Consider the following 22,571-nt stretch of genomic DNA (forward strand, 5'->3'; position numbering starts at 1 on the left):
TGAAACAAATTTCTAATTTTACTTTAACTAGTCTCACAAGTTTAACCTGTTATATTTTGGTAATTTATAGAATTTATTTTGTCGAAATAAATTTTTTCTACAAATAAAACCAATCGCCTTAAAAAAAAGCGAATTAAAAAAATTGTTACGAAGCAAAAACTAAAAGTGTGCCATGGTCCCCCACTCTTCCTACATTGTTTCAAAAACAATGCTAAAAATAATTAAAATCTAAATATACACACAAGATTATTACCATTTATATAGCAAAAATTATTATTATTAACATGAAAGATACAATATAGTAATAACATAATATAGTAATAATATGAATATTAATCGTAAACATCGGTAAACAATGTAAACAAACTTGCGATGCGGCCGGTGAACAGTTGTCACTTACCTTAACTGTATTAAAGTCATTTTTTTCCCTAAACTGCTGGATAATGATCAATAAAGTAAACATTAAGTCATGAAAGTTTACAAAATTAAAACCATATTTTAACAGTTAAGCAAGGTAAACTAAAATAATGGCGCTGAGTAGAACGTTTAAAAAGGTAGAACTAAAAAAATGGAAAAAAGATATATTTAATAAAATAAATATTTAAATTTGTTTAAAACATAATGCTCTTAATTAAAATATAAAAAATACAGTACATCAAAAAGTAAAATCATATATACTTTTTAAATATAAAAACTGATAAAATCCTATTTACCGATTGAAGGTGTTAAGGTTACTAAAGAGAAAAAAAAAAAAAGTTATTTTAAATATTGAAATATTATTTTATATTAAAAAATCTAATTAAAATAATTTACTTTCATAATTTTAATTTGCTTTACTTCATGTGTTTTATAAAATCTAAAATAAGAAAAAATTCATTTTAAACTAAAAAAATATTTAAAAAAAGTAATACTAACATTTCACTTTTTTTTTCAATCAAATTAATTCAATTAAACTGATATGTTGGAAGAACAACTACTTGTAATATTTATATTTATTCTTAGTCTTATATTTATTATATAATCAACCCTGTTTATTGCTTGTTTAAAATTGAGGAAGGACTGACCTCTGGAATTTTAACAACACACTTTGTTCAGAAAAAAGGTAACTGTATTGTATTTCAAAAAAAAAAAGATTTTCTTACTAATATGGCCCAGACACTAAGTATTACATAAACTAATTATATATAGAGTAATTTTAATTAAAAATTTAAAATAACTTAAAAGACATTAAACATAAAATATTAAAAGTTAACTTACAAATTAACAAATAAAAAAAAACTTGTTAAAGAAAATAAGTGATAATAATAATAAAAAAACAAAAATGGTTAACAGTTTTTATCTGTAAAATTTAATCTACGATTTTTAAGTGCAAATAAGTCTATAACTTTTTCAACATTTGGTTCTATCTCTTGGTCAATATGCAATAAAGCAAGACTGTTCATTCTCTCAGATGACATAGTACTTCGTGTGTAGTTTTTTAACCGTCTCATAGCTGAAAACGATCTTTCACACGCAGAAGAGCTTACAGGCAATGTTCCTAGAATTCGAAAGACAAACTCTTAAATTTGCAAATTGATTGTTAGGAAGACTTTTTAAAGTACTTGAAATATTATCTGGTAAGCAAATTTTTTCTTGAACCCAAAAGCTTTCCCTTAAATCAAGTTCTGCGCATAAAGAAATTGCACATGGCAAATCTGTTGAATAAAAATTAACAAAAGATTGAAACTTAATTTTCCAGTCAATCTTCTTAGAAGCATAAGACATCATTTTATCTGGAATAATAACCGAACCATCATAAGCAACCAAAGCATCATCACTAAATCTGTTATTAACTTCAAATAGGAGGTGATCGATAAGTGGTATGGTTAACGATTTCTTGAAATAATCTGAAATTTAACAAGAAGGAACATTATTTCTATATTTTTGACACCTTGATACTCTTGGTTTAACTTCTGCAACATCAACTTTAGAAGCAAGACAAAGAATTGTATCATACCACTTTATGTGATAATCATCTATTAGATTTCTAAGCGTAAGCATACAACTTTTTAAAGCTGAAATAGAACTTAAACCATCACAAATATCAAAAGTTTTTCCTTGCAACATTTGTGTAACAGGAATAGTGTAATCAAGAACTGTTCGAGTAATCACTAAAGATGCAATAAAATCAAAAGTTGTAATGAGTTTTAAAAAACAAGAAGCTTGTGAGGAAGTTTCTTTATTGCACTTTTTTTCTAAGTTCATGCTCATTCCTTCAAGACAAAAAACAATAGGTACAAACAAACTTTCAAAATCATCCAACCAAGTTATGCGTTCAACCCATCTTGTGCGACAAACATCAATTAATTTTTTCTTTGTTGCAGAATCATATTTATGACTTCTTGCAGTTTGCATGGATTTGCTACTCTAAGATTTAGACTAAATATACATTGAATATACATTAAATATACAGTGAATATACATTGCTTTGTCATTGTGATCTTTAATTCTCTTTGAAGACCTTTAACATGACCAGCAACAGATCCTGCACTATTATACACTTGACATCGACTATTGGAAATGATAAAATAGTTTTGCAAAGAGCTTCTCGTGATAAACCATATTCGAAATGCAAAAAACCAATAAATTCTTCTCTAACATCAAAAGAACTATCTATAAATTTAATAATTAAAGATATTTGTTCCTGATTGGAGCAATCAGGTGCTTCATCAGCAGTAATTGAAAAAAATTGATTTTCCTTTATATTTGAAATTAAAATTTTCTGGATATATTTACCACAACAATTTATTAATTCATTATGTGACGAATTAGAAATATAATATGCATTCTTTGCACAGCTGTTAAGATAATGCTCAAAAACTTTATCCCCACCTTTGATCCTGTAATTTAAAAGTTCAACAAAGTTTCCTATTCTATTTACTAAAGAGTATTTTCCAACAGTAGGATGATGTTAGGAATCGTCACGATGACCTCTAAAAGCTATATTGAGACGGCCTAAGAAAATGATTGAGTCAACAATTGAATGCAATTTCTCCCAACTTAAAGCAACCTCCTTTTCATATTCTTTATTAATCAAAATATCAATATTTTGAATATTTCCATTCATTGTATTTGAAACTGCTGAAAATATGGTCCAGGTGTTATAATGAAGTCTTTGTACAGCTAAGTGATGTTCATTAATCTTTCCTTTTCTCCTATGATAATGTCTTTTAAAAGCACTCACAGCATCTGGCCAGTGCTTTACAGGTTGAGAAAACAAGTTTTTACATCTACTAGATTTCGAAAAATACTTAAACCCAAACAAAACACAACTCAAACAATATGCTCCATCATCAGATGGTGAATAACTAAGCCATAAAAATTGCTTTAACCAGATAAGTTGGAAAGATCGTCCATTTGTTTTTGGAAAGCAATAACGCTCATCAGGCACAAAAACATTTCTAATCAAGTTTTTTAATTGCAAATCATTTAGATGCCTTTGAAGAAAGCATGCAATATCATATTCACTAAAGAACTTACGTTACAACTTATTTGTATTAGGCTTTAGTTTTTGGCAGATAAAAACTTTTTCTTTTAATTTTATAATCATTTTCATTTATCAGCAATGGTAGAAATAGGTGGTTCTTGATTGGTTTTGTATTTATCTGTAAACATAGTAACTGTTAATTGTTTAGCACAATTACTACCTTTTTTTTACATAAAAATTAACGCTTCAATCATTTCTCATCTGGAACGAAAACAAGAGGTACATAAAGACTGTGTTTATATTGAAGTGGGGGATTTGATCCTTTAAACTAAAACAATAAATTATATATTATTATTAAAAATTAAAATAATCGTGCGCGATTCTGGTTTGTCTTCCGTATCAAAGGAACAAATAAACACTGTGAAAGAAAGCGTAAGAAAATAAAATACAAAATTGGACAGGTAAGATATTTTAATTGTATATAATTTCTTTATTAAACATTTCGTTTTATAATGTCTGACTATCAGGTTTCTAGTAAATATCAAGAGATATATTAAACAACGCTTAATTGTGCGTATAGAAAAGCGTCTTGCCCAAAAAAACATTTTTCAGACAGAAATTTTCATAAACTTTTTATCAATAGAAATTTCTAGTTTGAAATGAGAATTTGCGTACTTTTTCTTTTGCAACATCAGCCAAAGTTTGCAAAACCTTAAGTATAGAAGTTTTTATAATGAAATCAAAGATTTTTTATAATGTTATTCTTTTTTTTTTATTATTAACTTCCCGGTTTTTAATTAAGTACAGAGAAATGTCAAAATAAGTAGATACTTTTTGGTTTTTAGAACATTGCTTCCTTTTTTGGATAGCCCCAAAAAAGGAAGCAATGTTCTAAAAGTCACGTTTTTGTCCAAACAACGCATAAATATTAATATTTTCTATGCGCATGTGCGAACCCTGACAATACTATAGTGAATGATGAAATGGTCACTTAGGAAGGTTCTATATAATATTTGTCACTTTCTGATGAAAGGCTCTGAATATAAACGCAGTTCCTCAACTTGCCCCTGCGGCCAACTAGTCCCGGTCTCCCCTTTATCCATGCATACATACACACACACACACACACACACATATATATATATATATATATATATATATATATATATATATATATATATATATATATATATATATATATATATATATATATATATATATATATATAAATATATATATATATATATATATATATATATATATATATATATATATATATATATATATATATATATATATATATATATATATATATAATGGAAAAAGGTATGCCAAGCAAAAAAAACAATAATTGAATTTTTGAAATTTGAAAAAAGATTTATTTCTTTTAAATAAATATATAAATAATAAAAAAGCACTAGAGGCCTTTCACTATTTTCATCAGTAGTGCTATGTTAAACATGTAAGTGCTATGTTAAAGTGCTATGTTAAACAGTAGTGCTATGTTGATTTAACATAGCACTACTGATGAAAAGAGTGAAAGGCCTCTAGTGCTTTTTTATTATTTATATATTTATTTAAAAGAAATAAATCTTTTTTCAAATTTCAAAAATTCAATTATTGTTTTTTTTTTGCTTGGCATACCTTTTTCCATTATATTGTTTATTATCAATTTTGTAGTTATATATATATATATATACATATATATATATAAATATAAATATATGTATATATATTATATATACAGTATCGGACAAATCGAGTGCAACCAAATAATACCAATTTAGTTTCTTTATATAAAAGTGCTGCATTTTTTCAATTTAGAGAAATAAATATGTAACTAATGCTTCTACCTTAACAAGATTATCTTTTAGTTTTCTTGAGTCTACAGAATGTGCGAACACAGACACTGCTAACAAATTATCTATTGATAAAAACTCATTTGGATACTTTAAGCACAAGCTGACAAACAATGCATGATTACTGTAAAATGTGGGATTTAAATATAAATCAATTGCTGTCAGAATTCTTAAATCCATTACCAAACTATAATCACCACTCAGACAAACAGGAAACGAACTAAATAGACAATTACCAGTAGATTCAGATATGTAAAAAAAAAAAAATGAATAAAGTTTTTTAATACACAGTAGAAAAGATCCAACAGCAAGCTTAATGTAAAATAAAACTTTATTCAAGTATTTATATGTTTGATAAATAAAAAGCAAATCAATTAGATCAAAGCAAAAGATAAATTAAAAAAATGGTTTGCTTATGCTAACTTTCTTAAAGCAATTTCAAGTCAAATTTATTATTATTTTAATGTAATTATTATTATTATTCCCCTATAACATTTTAAAGTTACGTTACGTTTTAATCGGTTACAATTGGTAACAAGGTTACATTCTCTAACTTTTATATTAATATTAAGTAAATAAACTTGATAATGCAGTAAATGTTTGTTTTAAATTACCGTATTGCTAAAAATCATCTTTTATTTTATTTTTATTGTAAAATAGCTTCGTCTCAATTTGTTACTTTGTCACGAAAAAAAAAAAAAATTCCTAATTCGCAATGTTACGTCTAAATTAGTTTTCTTTTTAACTTTATAAAGTGTAACCAAATAAGACGTAACGTAACGTTACTAAATATAGATTCGAGACGTAACTAAACAACGTGACGTAATGGATTTTTTTAACATAACATTATGTCTTAATTGGTTACACTCTAATAAGTATCAAGATAGACGTACGGTAACGTAAAATAAATTAAATTTGTGATTTATCCTCCTCCGGCTAATTGCCATATAGAGGCCACATTACCGAGGACCGCAAAGACAAAATCGGCTCCAAAGAGAGCGTCATAACCCGCTCTGCGGACCAAGAGTTAAGTGATTTTGGGAAGAACGAAGATATGTTAGAGTGAAAGATAGAAGTAGTCGATTTAGAAAGATCGCATAAAGACAGCGGGGACAGGATTGCACGCGGTGTTAGAAGGTAAATTAAAATTTGCTCGCGAATTGGTTTTGTGGTTTATCCTCCTCCGGGTAATTGCCATATAGAGGCCACATTACCAAGGACCGCAGAGTCAAGTTCGGCTCCTAATTGAGCGTCATAACCCGGCTCTACGGACCAAGAGTAAAGTGATTTTAGGAAGAACGAAGATATGTTAGAGTGAAAGATAGAAGTAGTCGATTTAGAAAGATCGCATAAAGACAGCGGGGACAGGATTGCACGCGGTGTTAGAAGGTAAATTAAAATTTGCTCGCGAATTGGTTTCGTGGTTTATCCTCCTCCGGGTAATTGCCATATAAAGGCCACATTACCAAGGACCGCAGAGTCAAGTTCGGCTCCTAATTGAGCGTCATAGCCCGGCTCTACGGACCAAGAGTAAAGTGATTTTAGGAAGAACGAAGATATGTTAGAGTAAAAGATAGAAGTAGTCGATTTATATAGAGAGCTTAAAGACAGAGGACAGGATTGCACGCGATGTCAGAAGGTGCAATTAAAATTTTTAATTAATACGTATTACCACGAGGTATTACGTTACAGTAAATATAATATATATAAAGAATTAGATTGCTTGTGGATTAGTTTTTTTTTTAAAAACTTTTTTTATTACAATGGTCTGGACAAATGTATTCAGGGCATTTACAATATTGTTAATTCAACAAATTTGTTAAATACTGTAATTCATTTATGAATTATGGTATTCAACGATGCATTTGTCAAGACATAAGTAACTAAAAAAAGTTTTAGAAAAAATTTTTTTGTTAAAAATTCAAATCGCAAAGTTGCAATTAGTTAATTGCAACTTCGCGAATCGAAACGTTGTTTTCGTGACAAATTTGTTATAACAAAAATTAGAACTCATTTTTTGTATATTGTTAAAAGTTTAAAAAAATACCAGTATGGTTTTTTTTAACTTATAAATATAAATTAAAAAAAAAACCATGACACTTATAATTATAACAGTGCACTTATAATTAATAAGTGTAAACTAAGACGCAATATAACGTCAAAAAAATCTAAAGGTATTTTAAATGCCTGTCACATTTAGATTATATAAAGTTACATCACGTTTTATTTGATCAAAAGCTTTTAAATTTATAAGTTTAGAAAATAATCTTTATTGAATAAAACCCACAAGCAATCCAATCTAACTATTATATATAGACTATATTCTTTCCTATTATATAGACATCAAATAATTCCTGGTTCTTGTAATAGAGATAATTTTTATTTGGTAACGAATATGAAAAATAACAAATCACCCGGGAATGATGGTTTAACAGTCGAATTTTACAAATCAAACTTTGATAATATTGGTGAAATTTTAGTTAATATTCTAAATGATATCATAACAAAACACGAGATGTCGGAAACACAAAAACAAGCCATCATAACATGTTTATTTAAAAAAGGCGAAAAAACTGACATTTCCAATTGGAGACCGATATCTCTATTAAACACAGATTACAAAATACTCACCAAAATCATAGCAAACCGACTAGCAAAAATACTCCCAACAATCATACACGAAAACCAAACAGCGAGTGTTCCCCACCGAACGATATATCAAAATCTTGCATATACAAGAGACATAATTTATATAGCTAACAAAATTAATTTAGATGCCTCCATTGTGTCAATAGACCAAATAAAAGCCTTTGACCGTGTGGACAGGAATTTTTTATATGATTGCTTATTTAAATTTGGTTTTAGTGCTGTCTTTATCAATGTAATTAAAACATTATATTATGACATCAGTGCATATCTTAAAATAAACGGTTATTTATCAAACAAAATAAATATATACAGAGGAGTTAGGCAAGGATGTCCCCTTTCCATGATACTATATATAATTCAGGCAGAGGTTTTTGCAGGATTTATTAGGAGAAATCCAGAAATTAAAGGAATCACAATCGACAATAAAGAAACTAAACTGCAACAGTATGCGGATGACACTGTCTTTTTCCTATCGACTGACAACTCAATAATAGCTTTAGGCAACGCTCTAAACATATACAAACGAGGTACAGGAACAAAGTTGAACATTTCTAAATGCCAAGGTCTGTGGCTTGGACGAAACAGATCTATAATAAAAGACAGTTTTCTAAATTTCGTATGGCATGATACTACTCTTAAGAGTCTAGGTGTTAATTTCTCTAATTCTAATCAATATATCAACCGACAATGGAACGAGAGCATAGAAAAATTGGACAAAAAGATAGAAAAGTGGGAAAGACTTAAATTATCGATTAAAGGAAAAGCTCTAATAATCAACCAAACACTACTAAGTGGCCTATGGCATCTTGCTTTCACCCTACCTATACCATGTGACAAAACCATAAAACTATTAGAACGAAAAATCGACAACTTCCTCTGGAATAATAGCTCCATAAAAACACCTAAACAAATTTCCAAACTCCCAATCAATAAAGGCGGTTTAAACATTATCGACGTGAAAAAAAAACTGCAATCGATTCAACTAAGTTGGATTTCCAAATATTTTGATGACAGCAAACAGGGAGCGTGGAAAGATTCAGCGCTTCATATTTTTAATAATTACCGACATGCAAATCAAGGAAATCTTATATTTCTCACCACGCATTCTTCAAACTCATTAAAAACTCTACCCCCCTACTACCGTCAAACAATAAAAACGTGGAGTCATCTCTATAGAAAGTTCAACAACCACAAAAATCTTACCATCGAGGAAGTACTAAACCAACCCATATTCTACAATCCATATATAAGACACGAGCGTAAAATCCTTAAACCATCACCAGAATCCACAAACAACAGCATAATCAAGATAGGCGACATTTCAAAAGTATTTGCTAACGGCTTTCTAGAGAGTCAACTCCTCGGTATAAAGCAACACCTTCTAACAAAAATATTAAATTCACTACCACCGAAATGGAAACACCTCATAAATTCTCAAAGCCAAAATTACGACCACAATAAAGCACTAACATCTATTTATCTAAAAAACTCACCCTCTCTCAAATTTATAAACCTCAAACCAAAAAATGTATACACTATCTCCAAAAATGATGCAGAAATAAACCTAACAGGAAAATTTTACAGATGGGCAGACTACTATAAATATAGCATGAGAAACATAACAACAAAAGACTGGTCCCAATTATTTAACTACATCCACAAAAGTAACATCAACAATAAAGCAGACAAAATTAAATACAAACTAATACACTTTGCAATTCCAACCAACTCGATTTTTAAAAAAAGAGGCTTTGTAACAGACGATCTCTGCCCTCAATGTATGAAAAAAACGGAAAACCTTCCCCATATGATGTCTAGATGTGAAAAAGCACAACCACTCATAAAATACACACTCGCTCTTATTCATAACATCTATCCACATCATCCACCTCTTAAAAATACATTCAAAACTTTACTTTTTCCTTTAACACCTGTAAATAGTTTTTATATTGGAAATTTAATTCTTAACGAACTTTTATATAAATTATATTGTAATAGAATGAGGTCGTTCCATGAAAAGTCGATGTTTGCTAAAGTGAGTTTGTTAGAGGAATTCCAAAACAAAATCAAAAAGATTTTGTATGAAGAATTCGAAATTTCAAAAATATCAAACAGTAAAGAGTTTTTTCTTTTACAATGTAAAAAAATCTGGAGCGAAGATAACAAAATTAAAATAGATATAAACAACAATCTTTTTCTAAACTAAAATGCCCAGATTATTTTTGGAACTTTTTTGATTATTTTCGAATCTTGCTTTTCATGTTTTTCTTGTTGTTTTTTTTTTGTTTGTTTTGTTTTTTGATTTTATTTCATTTTCGTTTCTTTTTTTTTGTGTATGTGAGGTCTTCATTTTTTTATATTAAGTATTTAACTCTTGTGAGTTTTATATGTGACTTAGTAGTGGAACAGTGGACCGCCTTGTAATTAGTGCCATTGTATTCATTATTAATATCTCTACAAGGCAGACGCCGGAGGAGAGAAATAAACAACAATATGATTTTTATTTGGTATTAGTACTTGAAATGGCTAGTTACGCTCGAGTTGTCTCCAACAAAATTCATCGTATGGAGCGTGTTATTGACATAAATGTATTTATGAATCCTAACGAAATTTTTAACAAGAAATATCAAGAAAACTGAGCTCAGGAAATTTATCAAAAAATATCTCTAATTGTTGGCGAAAATAAAGTCAGTAGTTAGACATACAATACCAGAGGAAACTGGGTGATAAAAATGAATCAAAAAGAAGATGCGATTCTCGTGAATGAAACAAGTATACAATTGTCTGGTAGTAACCAGAACATAAACTCTAAGATACGGAGAGACATTGGTCTTTTAATAACCGTTAAATGTGACCCTCTAATTGAGGACGATGAAATTTTAGCACAAATGCAGCCCTTTATAAGCGAGCTATACTCAGTAACTCACACAACATACCGTTTTAACAGAAATATGAAATATGACGGTCGTAGGCTGATTCGAATAAAGCCTTCAGTAAGACTAGAAGAAATACAACATACGATCGAAATTGATGGAATAAATATCGGTCTACATTTTGCAGGGAAATCTTTTCTCTGCAAGACTTTCAATGACACTCTACGTTCTGCAAGCTGAGGTTTTTGCAGGATACATCCGTAAAAATACCGAAATAAAGGGAATAACTCTAAACAACAAAGAGACAAAGCTCCAACAATACGCCGACGACACAAACTTTTACCTCTCTTCAGACAACTCTATAAAAGCTCTAGACAACGCCCTAAATGTATACAAACTAGCCACAGGAGCAAAACTAAATACTACCAAATGCCAAGGCCTTTGGCTCGGAATGAACAGATCTCGGATAAAAGAAAATTTCCTCAATTTTTCCTGGCACAGCAACACTCTCCAGAGTCTTGGTATAACCTTCTCAAACACAAGTAACTACATAAACCGTCAATGGGATGAGAGTATTAACATCATTAGCAAAAAAATTGTTTGCTGGAAGCGTTTCAAGTTATCCATAAAAGGTAAAGCTATCATAATAAATCAAACCCTTTTAAGCAGCTTATGGCATTTAGCCTTCACAATACCCATTCCTTTTGACAAAAAAATCGAAATAATTGAACGTAAAATAGAAAGTTTTCTATGGAATAACAGCACCGTAAAAACCCCTAAGCAAACATCAAAACTTCCGATAGACCAGGGAGGTTTAAATATAGTCGACGTCAAGGAAAAACTCGAATCTTTACAGCTGAGCTGGATCTCAAAGTTGTATAACAAAGTTGTATAACAAAAACAAAAACGGCGCCTGGAAAGACTCAGCTTCCTACATACTTAATCAATACCGAAACGCAAATCAAGGAAACCTTGTCCTTCTCACATCACACTCATATGATTCTTTAAAAAACTCTACCTCCGTATTACCAACAAACAATGAAAAGTTGGAATAAATTCTACTTAAAACACAATAACCATAAGAATCTCACCATCGAAGAAGTGCTAATGCAACCAATATTTTTTAACCCATACATACGCAACAAAAACCAAACTATGAAACCAACTCCAGAATCCATAAATAATAACATAATCAAGCTAGGGGACATATCAAAAGTATTTGTCAAGGGCTTTCTGGAAAGCCAAGTTATTGGTATAAAACAACGCCTCGTAGCAACCATAATAAAGTCATTACCACCCCAATGGAAAAACATCATAAACACCCAAAGCCAAAACTTCGACTACAACAAAACGTCGTTGTGCATAAGCACCAAAAGCAACCATCAAATACGATTCCTTGACTTAACTCCTAAAGCAATTTACAACATTTCCCTAAATAACAACGATAAAAGTACACCCAATAAATTTTACAGATGGAAGGACATTTTTAACAGTATAAATAATACCTCAACAAAAGAATGGGCCCATTTGTTTATATCCATACACAAAAACGAAAGCAACAACAAAGCCGATGAAATAAAGTATAAACTAATACATTTTGCACTACCTTCCAATACACTGTTTAAAAAAAGAGGCTATATAACAGACGATCTTTGCCCACAATGTATGAAAGAATCAGAAAACATACAACACATGATGTTTAAGTGTGAAGAAGTTCAACCCTTAGTAAAATACACTTTAGCCCTCATTCACAAAATATACCCATACCTAATACCTCTTAAAAACACTTTCAAATCACTACTTTTCTTTTCATCAACTTTTGTAAATAAATTTATATTGGAAAACTAATAACTAACGAACTATTATACATAATATATTGCAATAGAATGAGGTCGTTCCACGATAAAAAAATTTACCCCAGAAGGACGCTCATGCTGATATTCCAAGGCAAAATTAAAAGAATTTTGTCAGACGAATTCCAAATTTCTATTATTAATAATGAAAAGATTTCTTTTCTACAAGAATGCAAAAATATCTGGAGCGGAGAAAATAATATTAATCTAGAAATTAACAAAGTTCATGTAAATTAAAATACCCAGATATATTTTTTAGTGAAAATCTTTTTTTTTGAAGTTTTCTTTTTCGCTTTTTCGTTTTATTTTCTTCGAATTTTAATTTTTTTCGTTTTTTCGTTTTCGTTTTTGATTTTTTATATAGTGGGTTTTTTATTTTCTTAAACGTGAGCCCCCTGGGAGTCTGTCTTTATGTATTTTAATAGTGGAACAGTAGACCACCTTGTATTTTTATTTCTTAACTACTGTAACATTTATTAATACCTCTGCAGGGCAAATGCCCGAGGAGAATAAACTACAATACATTTTAAAATAGCTAAATCAGATTGCTAGTGGGTTTGGATTTAAAAGGAAACTTCTTTTAAGTCTTATAAACGGCGTAAATCGTTAATAAATCCGAAGACGGCATATTAAAACATTTTTAATACTCAAGTTTTTTTTGCAACTTTTTTGATTAAAACTTAGATTTCAATCCGGTAGAAAAGTATTATTTTGAGGTACATAAAACAATACACAGTTGATGTATGAACACTCCATTACGCCTGTACCTTATATTTATATCTGTAAATGGCGTAATTACGATTTGGAGGGGGGGGATCAGGGATCAATTATAAAAGAAAGAAGACACTAAACTAAAAATAAGGTAGGTACGTTAAAAGCGTAGATTCTTTTATTGAGATGGAGGGTACTAAAAAAAGCGTATATCAAAATTATAAAAGAAGACACTAAACTAAAAAAAAGGTTGGTACGTTAAAAGCGTAGATTCTTTTATTGAGGTGGAGGGTACTAAAAAGGGGGAGGGGAAGAAGGATGGAAATAAAAGCGTACGTACTTAATGAACAACTCCCAATTAGAAATACATTTATACATATACAATTAGCAATGATAGCTAAAATTATGCTTGAATTTTTTGGCTTTTAAACTAGACATTAGGGGTGTTCAAAAGTATTTTTATTATAAAACGAAAATACACAAGAAACCCATTATGGAGCAAATATGAAACAAATACGATTACAAAAAAAAAATATTAAAAATATTGACATTTACCTTGTGCTCAAGCAGCAAAAAACCCTCGAAAATGCGCTAAATTGTTTCCAAATTACTTGGCTTTGAGCGCAAGGTAAATCTCAATATTTTCTGGAAACAAAGTTTCTTATGTGATAATGACCCAAATTTTTTTTGAATTGTTATGTATTCCGGTTTTTTCATAAATGTTGTTTAAGTTAAAAAAAAAGATTTAGAAAAAAAATAACTATGGGCAAATACGCAATAAAGTTTTATTTTTTTGACTAAATTTTGCGAAACTTTATTTTATTTTAAACAACAAATACGAAAAAACCAGAATACACAATAATCTAAAAAAGAAATTGGACCATTATAATCACATTAAAATTTTTTTTTTACAAAATATTGAGATTTACCTTGCGCTCAAAGTCAAATAATTTGGGGACAATTTGGGGCATTTTTCAAGGTGTTTGCCGCTAAATTTATTTATTTTGTCAAAAAAAAGTTTTACTGTTGTGCTAATGTGATTTCAATAATTATATAATTCAATAAATGTTTTTTTTTTTTTTTTATCGATTCTCTTCCTTTAAAGATGTAGATTTTATTTTTATATTTTAAAGATTCTCTGCAGCTAAGATCGTAAAAACGCATTAACATCCATAAGGTGGCAGAGGCGCACGGGGATCAATTAAAACGAATGCCAATCCATGCAAAACGCACAGTAATCAAGGCAGAAGCCAGACTAGTAGGCATACCTAGTCGGGCACCAAAGAAGGCTAGTATTACACCTGAATCTATTGGTAATGATAATTCTGACAGTAACGCCTTTGATGATATTTGTTTCTAACTACAGGCCTATATCATTGCTTTCTGTATTTTCAAAGATATTCGAACGTGTAATTTATAATAGAATCTTTGACCACTTAACAAAAAACAACTTTTTTTATCCAAAACAATTAGGATTTCAGAAAAATCTTTCAACTGAACATGCGATTATTGAATTAGTCGATCAAATAAATAATGGCTTTAATGAAAATAAATTTACCTTAGGTATATTTATTGATCTAACTAAAGCTTTTGAGACTGTTGATCATTCCATCTTGTTAGAAAAATGAAAGTATTATGGGGTAATTAATAAGGACTTCAATTGGATTAAAAATTACCTTACTGATAGAACACAATATGTTCATAAAAAAGAATACGGAATTCTTAAAGTCCCCAGTGGAGTACCCCAAGGATCAATACTAGGCCCTCTCTTATTCTTAGTTTATATAAACAACTTAAGTAATGCATCAGTGAAATTAAACCCAATTATGTTTGCTGATGATACAAATCTCTTTCTTTCCAACTATAGTATCAAGCAACTTTATGCTGAGATGAACTTTGAATTAAATAAGATAAATGATTGGTTTCAAGCAAATAAACTCTCATTAAACGTTAAAAAAACAAAGTATACATTATTTTATAAAAAGTCGCTAGAAGTAAACCTTCCCCTCAAACTACCAGATCTTTTTTTAAATAATAAAGAAATAAAACAGGAAAACTCTTTAAAGTTCTTAGGGATACTTGTGGACAAGCATTTATCTTGGCTTCCCCATATCAAATATTTACAATCAAAAGTTAGTAAAGCCATCGGCATGATGTACCGAGTTCGTCCTTATGTTAATATTATATGTCTTAAATTAATTTACTTCTCTTTAATTCATTGTTTTATCAGTTATGCCAATATTACATGGGGCAGCACGCAAACTACTAAACTTAAAAATATACTTAGTGTTCAAAAACATGCGTGTAGAATTATATACGGAAAAAAAAGAAGGGAGCACACGAAACCCTTAATGCTTGACATGAAAATGATGAATATTTATGAAATAAATATTTATCAACACCTAATTTTTATGTATAAGTTTACAAATAACCTAACTCCAGTAAATTTTAATTGTAAGTTTAAAAAAAATATAAATGAAAAGTATTTCCTTAGAACAAACCAATCAAATTTCTTTAAATTGCCTAAGAAACTAAACAAGTTTACAGAGTGTTCAATAGCATTTCGCGGACCAAAAATATGGAACTATTTAAAAAAAAAAAAGAAGCTAAAAAAGATAATATGGTAAAATCATTAAACTCATTTAAGTTGCTAGCAAAAAAACACATTTTTAATTCGGAGGAAATACAAGAACTCCGTTAAGTTTTATCAAAATAGTTTTACTTTTTTATTCTTTGAAAAATTAATTGTACATATCTTTTGTAGTTATTTATGCAATGGTGTATATATTTTAAATCCTTGAGTATTTAAATTTGAAGTTTTTACATCTTACTTTTATCTGCAGTTTATTTGAACATTTTGACGACATTTTATTTTTTCAAGGGGCTCTATGAAAAGATTGTGGTGGTATTGTATCACCCATATCTTCTTTGAGTCCCGGCCTGTTTTTTAAATTGTCTTATTTGTTTATATATTTTATTACGTGATAATCTTATGTAACTTATTTTATTAAACAGCAAAATATATTCTAAACTAAAAAAAAAAATATTTGCAACGATGACATTTCGTTTACCAAGACAGTAATTAGAGGCAAAATGTACACAGAGTATGTACATTAGAGGCAAAATGTACAATTATTACTATGTTAATTATTTTTTTCGTTATAATAAACTTCTGAATTAAATGCTTTTTTCTGATCGTCATCAATAAATTTTATATGAAATTTGAAATATATATGAGGAGGAGGGAGGAGGGTAATCAGGTGCAATCGATCCCCCTTTATTTGCAAATTCTCTTTACAACTTTTAAATGTAAAATTTTTTAAACAACTTTTAAATGTAAAATTAAGAAAAGTTTATAATTACTATTATAATCTGCCTTTTTTCTAAAAATTTTCACGTTACGGGTCCGTATATATATATATATATATATATATATATATATATATATATATATATATATATATATATATATATATATATATATATATATATATATATATATATATGGACATATATACTAGTGCAACATTTCTTTTGTTTTTATTACCCCACAATCAAAAATGTGTTTATAATGTCAATTATGACAATCTCTCCAATGCTATTCAATTCATTAAATGTACTACAGTAAGCTTTAGTTACAACAAGTAATATAAGGATTTTTAATTGTGTTGATGGTTGTTGTTTCAACTCTTAGTGTGATTGCTATTGTCGTAAAAGTATCTGTTTTCCCCTTACAATGTAGACAAAGGTTTCTGATGTATAGTTTGAATTGTTTCGGCTATAAATGTAAGCTGTGACGAAAATGTAAACCATTTATAAATTATGCAATCGTATACAATAATCAAAATGTCGCAAATTGAAAGTCCCTGTAGGTGACCATGATCACACCTTATTAGGTCTAAATGTTAAGTAATAATACGTTATACGTAAAATCTCGGTTACGTAAAAATTACATTTTTGCACGTAACGTTACGTTACCATGTTATGTATTGTTACGTAAAATCTTACGTCTCGGTTACGTAAAAATAACGGACATTTTGCACGTAACGTAACGAATCTCGTTTACGTTACAATACGTAATGTAACCTAAAAATGTTATAGGGGATTGTAGGTACGTGAGTAAAAAATTTCAAATTGTTTGAATACTATAATGTTATATATCATTAGCAAGACAATTATTACAGTATTTTAAAGGTGAAAAAATTATCAAAATCAAACAATTGGTTCAAAAGTTATGACGGTTTAAGTACCGATTTTTCTATATATGGATTTGTAGAAGAAACTGTGGTCAAAATAATATTTTTCTTCACTTAAATTGTTATAACTTTGCCAATTCTTATCGAAATATAAATATCTTGGTGTCAAAAGATAGGTGTAAGAGTGGGCTACAACTTTATGTTAAACATAAAAAAAGTTTTTTTTTAAAGACATAATATAATATAAATACACAAAAAAGTTGTTTTAAATTTATACTAAACCACCAAAATATACAAGAGGTGTATGTTAGCAATAGAGGTGGGTGTGTTGGCAATGGTTTGATACACCCTAGGATCAAAAACAACTTGAATTTATAAATGTTTATATCTTTACTAAAATGAGTAAAATTAGTCCACGATATAAAATTATGTTATACAATCTTACGTAAAAAAGTGGTGCTTCTATTACGGAAGGGGCGAATTCCCACCACCTACCCACCCCCCACCACTCCACCCAACCTAAAAAAAAAATTATTATTTTCAAAATTTGAACAATAAATGTAAAAAATAAATTATGAAATTGGATATAAATTAGAAATAAATTAAAAAATAAATTCATACCAGACAACCACCAAATATGGGAGATGAATGTAAAACACACAGAAGATATGTTGATGATGTTTTAGTACTATAATATCAAAAAATCTTTTAATTCTTGAAATATCTGATTGAATATTTAAAGTACAACAACAAAGAAGTAAAAAACATATTCCACTAAATTAAAAGATACATTAGTGGTGCATCCATGGTCATAAGAGAGTGGAGTATAAGGGAGGGTATATCCAAATATGTCATAAGAAAGGGGCATTCTAATGCTCCTTCCACTTCTAACCAAAAGTTATCATTTAATTAGATATACATTTCTAAAAAAATTATACAACTACTATTGTGGGGCTAAAAGTTAATTGGCTGTAAAAAACATGTCATCTTTCTAACCAAGTATAGCAAAAACCTATAATAAAGTCTTTCATATGATTATTACATTAACAGAAGTAAGGAACATATAGTATAGTTAACGAGCTAGCCATTTTGTTTGGTTAACAAACGAATTTCATGTTTCAAAATAAATAATAAATAAAATGTTAAGAAAAAAAAAAAAAAAGTATAACTATTTTAAAGATAATATAATATATTTTTGTCTTGGCTTTTAGTGAATGATTAAAATGAATAATTCCAGATACGAAACTATGTTTTAATCATTTTTAACGATAGGCACCACGCGAAGGTATGCCAGAGCCGTCTATCAAAAAATTTAACAAGCCACAACACTTGCTGTATTATTTAAGCAAATCACAACACTTACTGCATCATTTAAGCAAGTCAAAACACTTGCTATATAATTTAGGCAAGTCACAACACTCGCTATATTATTTAGGCAAGTCACAACACTTGCTGTATTATTTAGGCAAGTCACAACACTTGCTGTATTATTTAGGTAAGTCACAACACATTCTATATAATTTAGGCAAGTCACAACACTTACTATATAATTTATTCAAGTCACAAAACTTGCTGTATTATTTATGCATTCACAACACTTGCAATACATTTTTGACAAGTCACAACACTTGCAGTGTTATTAAATTAATTAAATTGTAACTCACCGAAACAACATCAGCAGCAAGTTGGATCTTTCATGCAATAGTCAACAGCTTCATTATCAGTTTCATCATCTTTCCAGAAAGAAATGGTGTAAATGAAGTCATTTTTTTTTATATTAACTTTGTTTACTCCGCTATATAAAACACTTTTGCATGTCTTTGGATTGTTCCACTCATGTACTAGTTTCTTCCCAACAATTCTATCTGACATGACATCTTCTAAATCAAATGGTTGGTCATTGGACAAGTGCTTATATGAATTAATAATTTTGACAAAGTTCAATTTGAATAGCTCGCGCTCTAACTTTCTTTTTTCTTTTTCATCCATTTTTTAACGCTTGATTTTTTGTCTTTCGTAAATCTCATCTCCTACTTTGCATCAATGCAGTCGATTTGTAAACCTGTTTTTACGTGCTACATCAATTGACCATTTAACAATCTTTTCTCTTAAACTCAAATCTAGAGTGTCTAAATAGTTGACAGTCCAACTCTTTTTTGATCTTAGTTTGCAAGAGATATAGCAAGTTGTTGCATTAGTAGCCTGTACTTTTGCATCACAAAACATACCCATTAATTCCTCACTATCTATATTGTAAAAAATTTAGAAATTAAAATCATATAAGAAAATAAAAATATAAAAACCTTACCCATTATAACCGATGAAGTTGATACTAAAAAATAAAAAATGCATTACACAACATAACTGTGCAATTATTTAATAATTGAAACCATACTTAAAATTATTTGTATTTAACAATATATATATTTATATATATATATATATATATAAATATATATATATATATATATATATATATATATATATATATATATATATATATATATATATATATATATATATATATATATATATATATATATATATATATATATATATATATATATATTAAGTCTGGATCAACCCTAAGGCGGCAAACTATAGTTGTAAAACCTACTATAAGTCGGCGATTTCCATAAGTCGGCATATTTCGTGTTGTCTCAACGTTTCACCTTGTTTTGCAAACAGAAAAATTATTCCAATAGTAATAAATAATATATCATTTTGTCTTATTTTTAAAGGACTAATTAGTTATCAAACAAAAAAAGAAGTTAATGCGTAAACGAACATTAAAAACTTTTTTTTTTGAGCTTATATATTCCTTAAAATTTCCAAAAAGCCGACAAATACTGCGAAATGCTACGCTAAGTCGAATTTACTTATAAACTATGTATTTTCATGAATGTGAGGCATATATCATGGTTTATTTTGTTTCATGTAAAAAATAAAAGTTTTTTCAGTATTTTAAAGTATGAATATATGAGCACATTGAAACCAAGGAGATGTAATTCGTGAATATACGAAAAGCAAACATATACAAAACGTGTTTTCCGCTATCGCGAAAAGCGCTTTCTATTTAGTTTGCGTTTGATTAAACTATTTAGAAATATTATGATAAACATCGTAATATTTAAAATGCAATATCATCTAGTTGACGTTTGATTTAACTATCTAGAAATATGATCATGGAACGAAAGTATAAGCGCTAGATCAAGAAATAATCTTATCATTGAAGAAGAGTTTTGAGGTAGTGGAATAGATCAAGAAGGGTTTGAATTGGCTCAAATTAATTCATCAGTAGGTGAGTTTATTATACTAACCTACTGATGAGTTAATTTGATACTAACTTAGATTAAGTTTATAGTATATGCTATATTGTATACGTTATATAGAAGTATAGAGTAAAAAGAGATATTAAGGTTTAGTATTGAACTAATTCTTCAGTAGGTTATTAGAGTAAGTAAAAAGTCAAATATATACTATTATAGCTATAATTTTGTATATTATCTATATTATAGACTTATGATATAAATCTATATAGACTGTTATGAATAAAATAGTCTACATAAAATAAGTTTTATATAATATATTTTATATTAACTTACTTTATATAGACTAATATGTCTATAATAGTCTATATAGACAACAATCACACTAGTATAGTGTGATTATTGTTTTTAGTAAGCTTGAACTGTTTTAAAGTTTAAATAAGTTTGACTAAATAAAACAAACAACTTCTAGGTTTTGGGGTATTTGCTCTAAAAAAGTTTACGAAAGGAGACTTTCTTCTTGAATATGCATGTATGTTAGTTATTTTTTTTAAATGTATTTTAAATATTTTACTTTATATTGTAACAACGTTTACAAAATAAAAACAATTATTGTTACTGAATGATGAGTTTTGATACCAAATTTATGATCCTAGGTCCACTAGGAAAAAAGATATGCAATTTTTAGGGAGAAAATATAGTGGAAATTTAACCAAAAAAATCAGAAACTTAACCAAAATACTCTGATTTAAAAAAATGGACTCTGAACAATAAAACTTAAAAACGCAAAATATATTATCATTTATGTAATAAAAATGTTTAATATATTTCACTTTATATTAATTTATAATTTAAAAAAAAAAGTGAAAATGTTTAGGCACATTTTAAAGTAGGTGAAAATAATTTAAAGCCAAGAAAACAGCTGCAATAAAAAAAAAACTGATTTGCTGTTATTAGGTAGCAGTTTTGTGCAACGTTTTTAAATATGAAGGATATTTCTAAATGTACTTCTATAATAATCTACACAAGCATGTTATTTTCCTTTCTAAGCATTTATATTGCAATAAAAAAAATGGTTAGGAAAATGAGTGATTTTCCATTAGGTTAGTAGTTTGGTGCAACTTTTTTAAACATGAAGGAGATTGTCAAATATTGATTACTATATATGAAATGCAAGATCTATAAATAATCTATTTGAGCATGCTATTTATATTTTTATTTATGTATATAGCGAATTCTAAAAAACTCGGAAACACAATAAACTTTTTAATAGCAATATCAAAATATAAATCGGACACAAATGAGACTACCTACTTATTAGTCATTAAAAATTTTTTTCTATTTATATTTAAAATATATATTAAAAACACATTCTTGTTCGTAAATAATAAAAATTAATTATTCATAAGTCCTAAAAATGCATAAGTTTCAAATTTGTTTAGTATTTACTGAACCATTAGAGTTTGTTATTACTTTTATCCCAGCCTGCCTGCTCTAACACTTGCCTATATATCTCCTAAGTTATCATAACCAACTTATGACTATAAGGTTTAAAACAAAATTTAATTATTGTATAAAATCACAATCGTTTAATTTTTACCTTTTTTGTAATATTATTAGGCGAACAAATATCAGAATCGGAAGCTTGTAAAAGAGAAGAAGTTTACAGAACTAGTGATATTGGATGCTTTATAC

The 22,571-nt window shown here is 28.5% G+C and overlaps 1 protein-coding gene across 1 annotated transcript; it reads right to left on the bottom strand.

Moving 5' to 3' along the window:
* Nucleotides 1-1,325: 1,325 nt before the first annotated feature.
* Nucleotides 1,326-5,505, bottom strand: LOC136086816 (52 kDa repressor of the inhibitor of the protein kinase-like). The gene is made up of 6 exons (XM_065809308.1): nucleotides 5,320-5,505; nucleotides 3,050-3,289; nucleotides 2,501-2,737; nucleotides 1,939-2,406; nucleotides 1,602-1,875; nucleotides 1,326-1,537 (listed from the first exon to the last, which is right to left on the bottom strand). Exons 1-6 carry the CDS (start codon nucleotides 5,503-5,505, stop codon nucleotides 1,326-1,328), a joined length of 1,617 nt encoding a protein of 538 aa, XP_065665380.1.
* Between the last annotated feature and the right edge of the window lie 17,066 nt (nucleotides 5,506-22,571).

This window comes from Hydra vulgaris, chromosome 11, assembly GCF_038396675.1.
Source record: "Hydra vulgaris chromosome 11, alternate assembly HydraT2T_AEP".
NCBI classification, from domain to species: Eukaryota; Metazoa; Cnidaria; class Hydrozoa; order Anthoathecata; family Hydridae; genus Hydra; species Hydra vulgaris.

Coding starts and splice junctions, on each gene's coding strand:
- LOC136086816 (XM_065809308.1), bottom strand. CDS start 5,505: ATGGATTTAAGAATTCTGACAGCAATTGATTTATATTTAAATCCCACA. Junction 1,876..1,938: donor TTGCAGAAGTTAAACCAAGA/GTATCAAGGTGT, acceptor GATTATTTCAAG/AAATCGTTAACCATACCACT. Junction 1,538..1,601: donor CTTACCAGATAATATTTCAA/GTACTTTAAAAA, acceptor TTCGAATTCTAG/GAACATTGCCTGTAAGCTCT.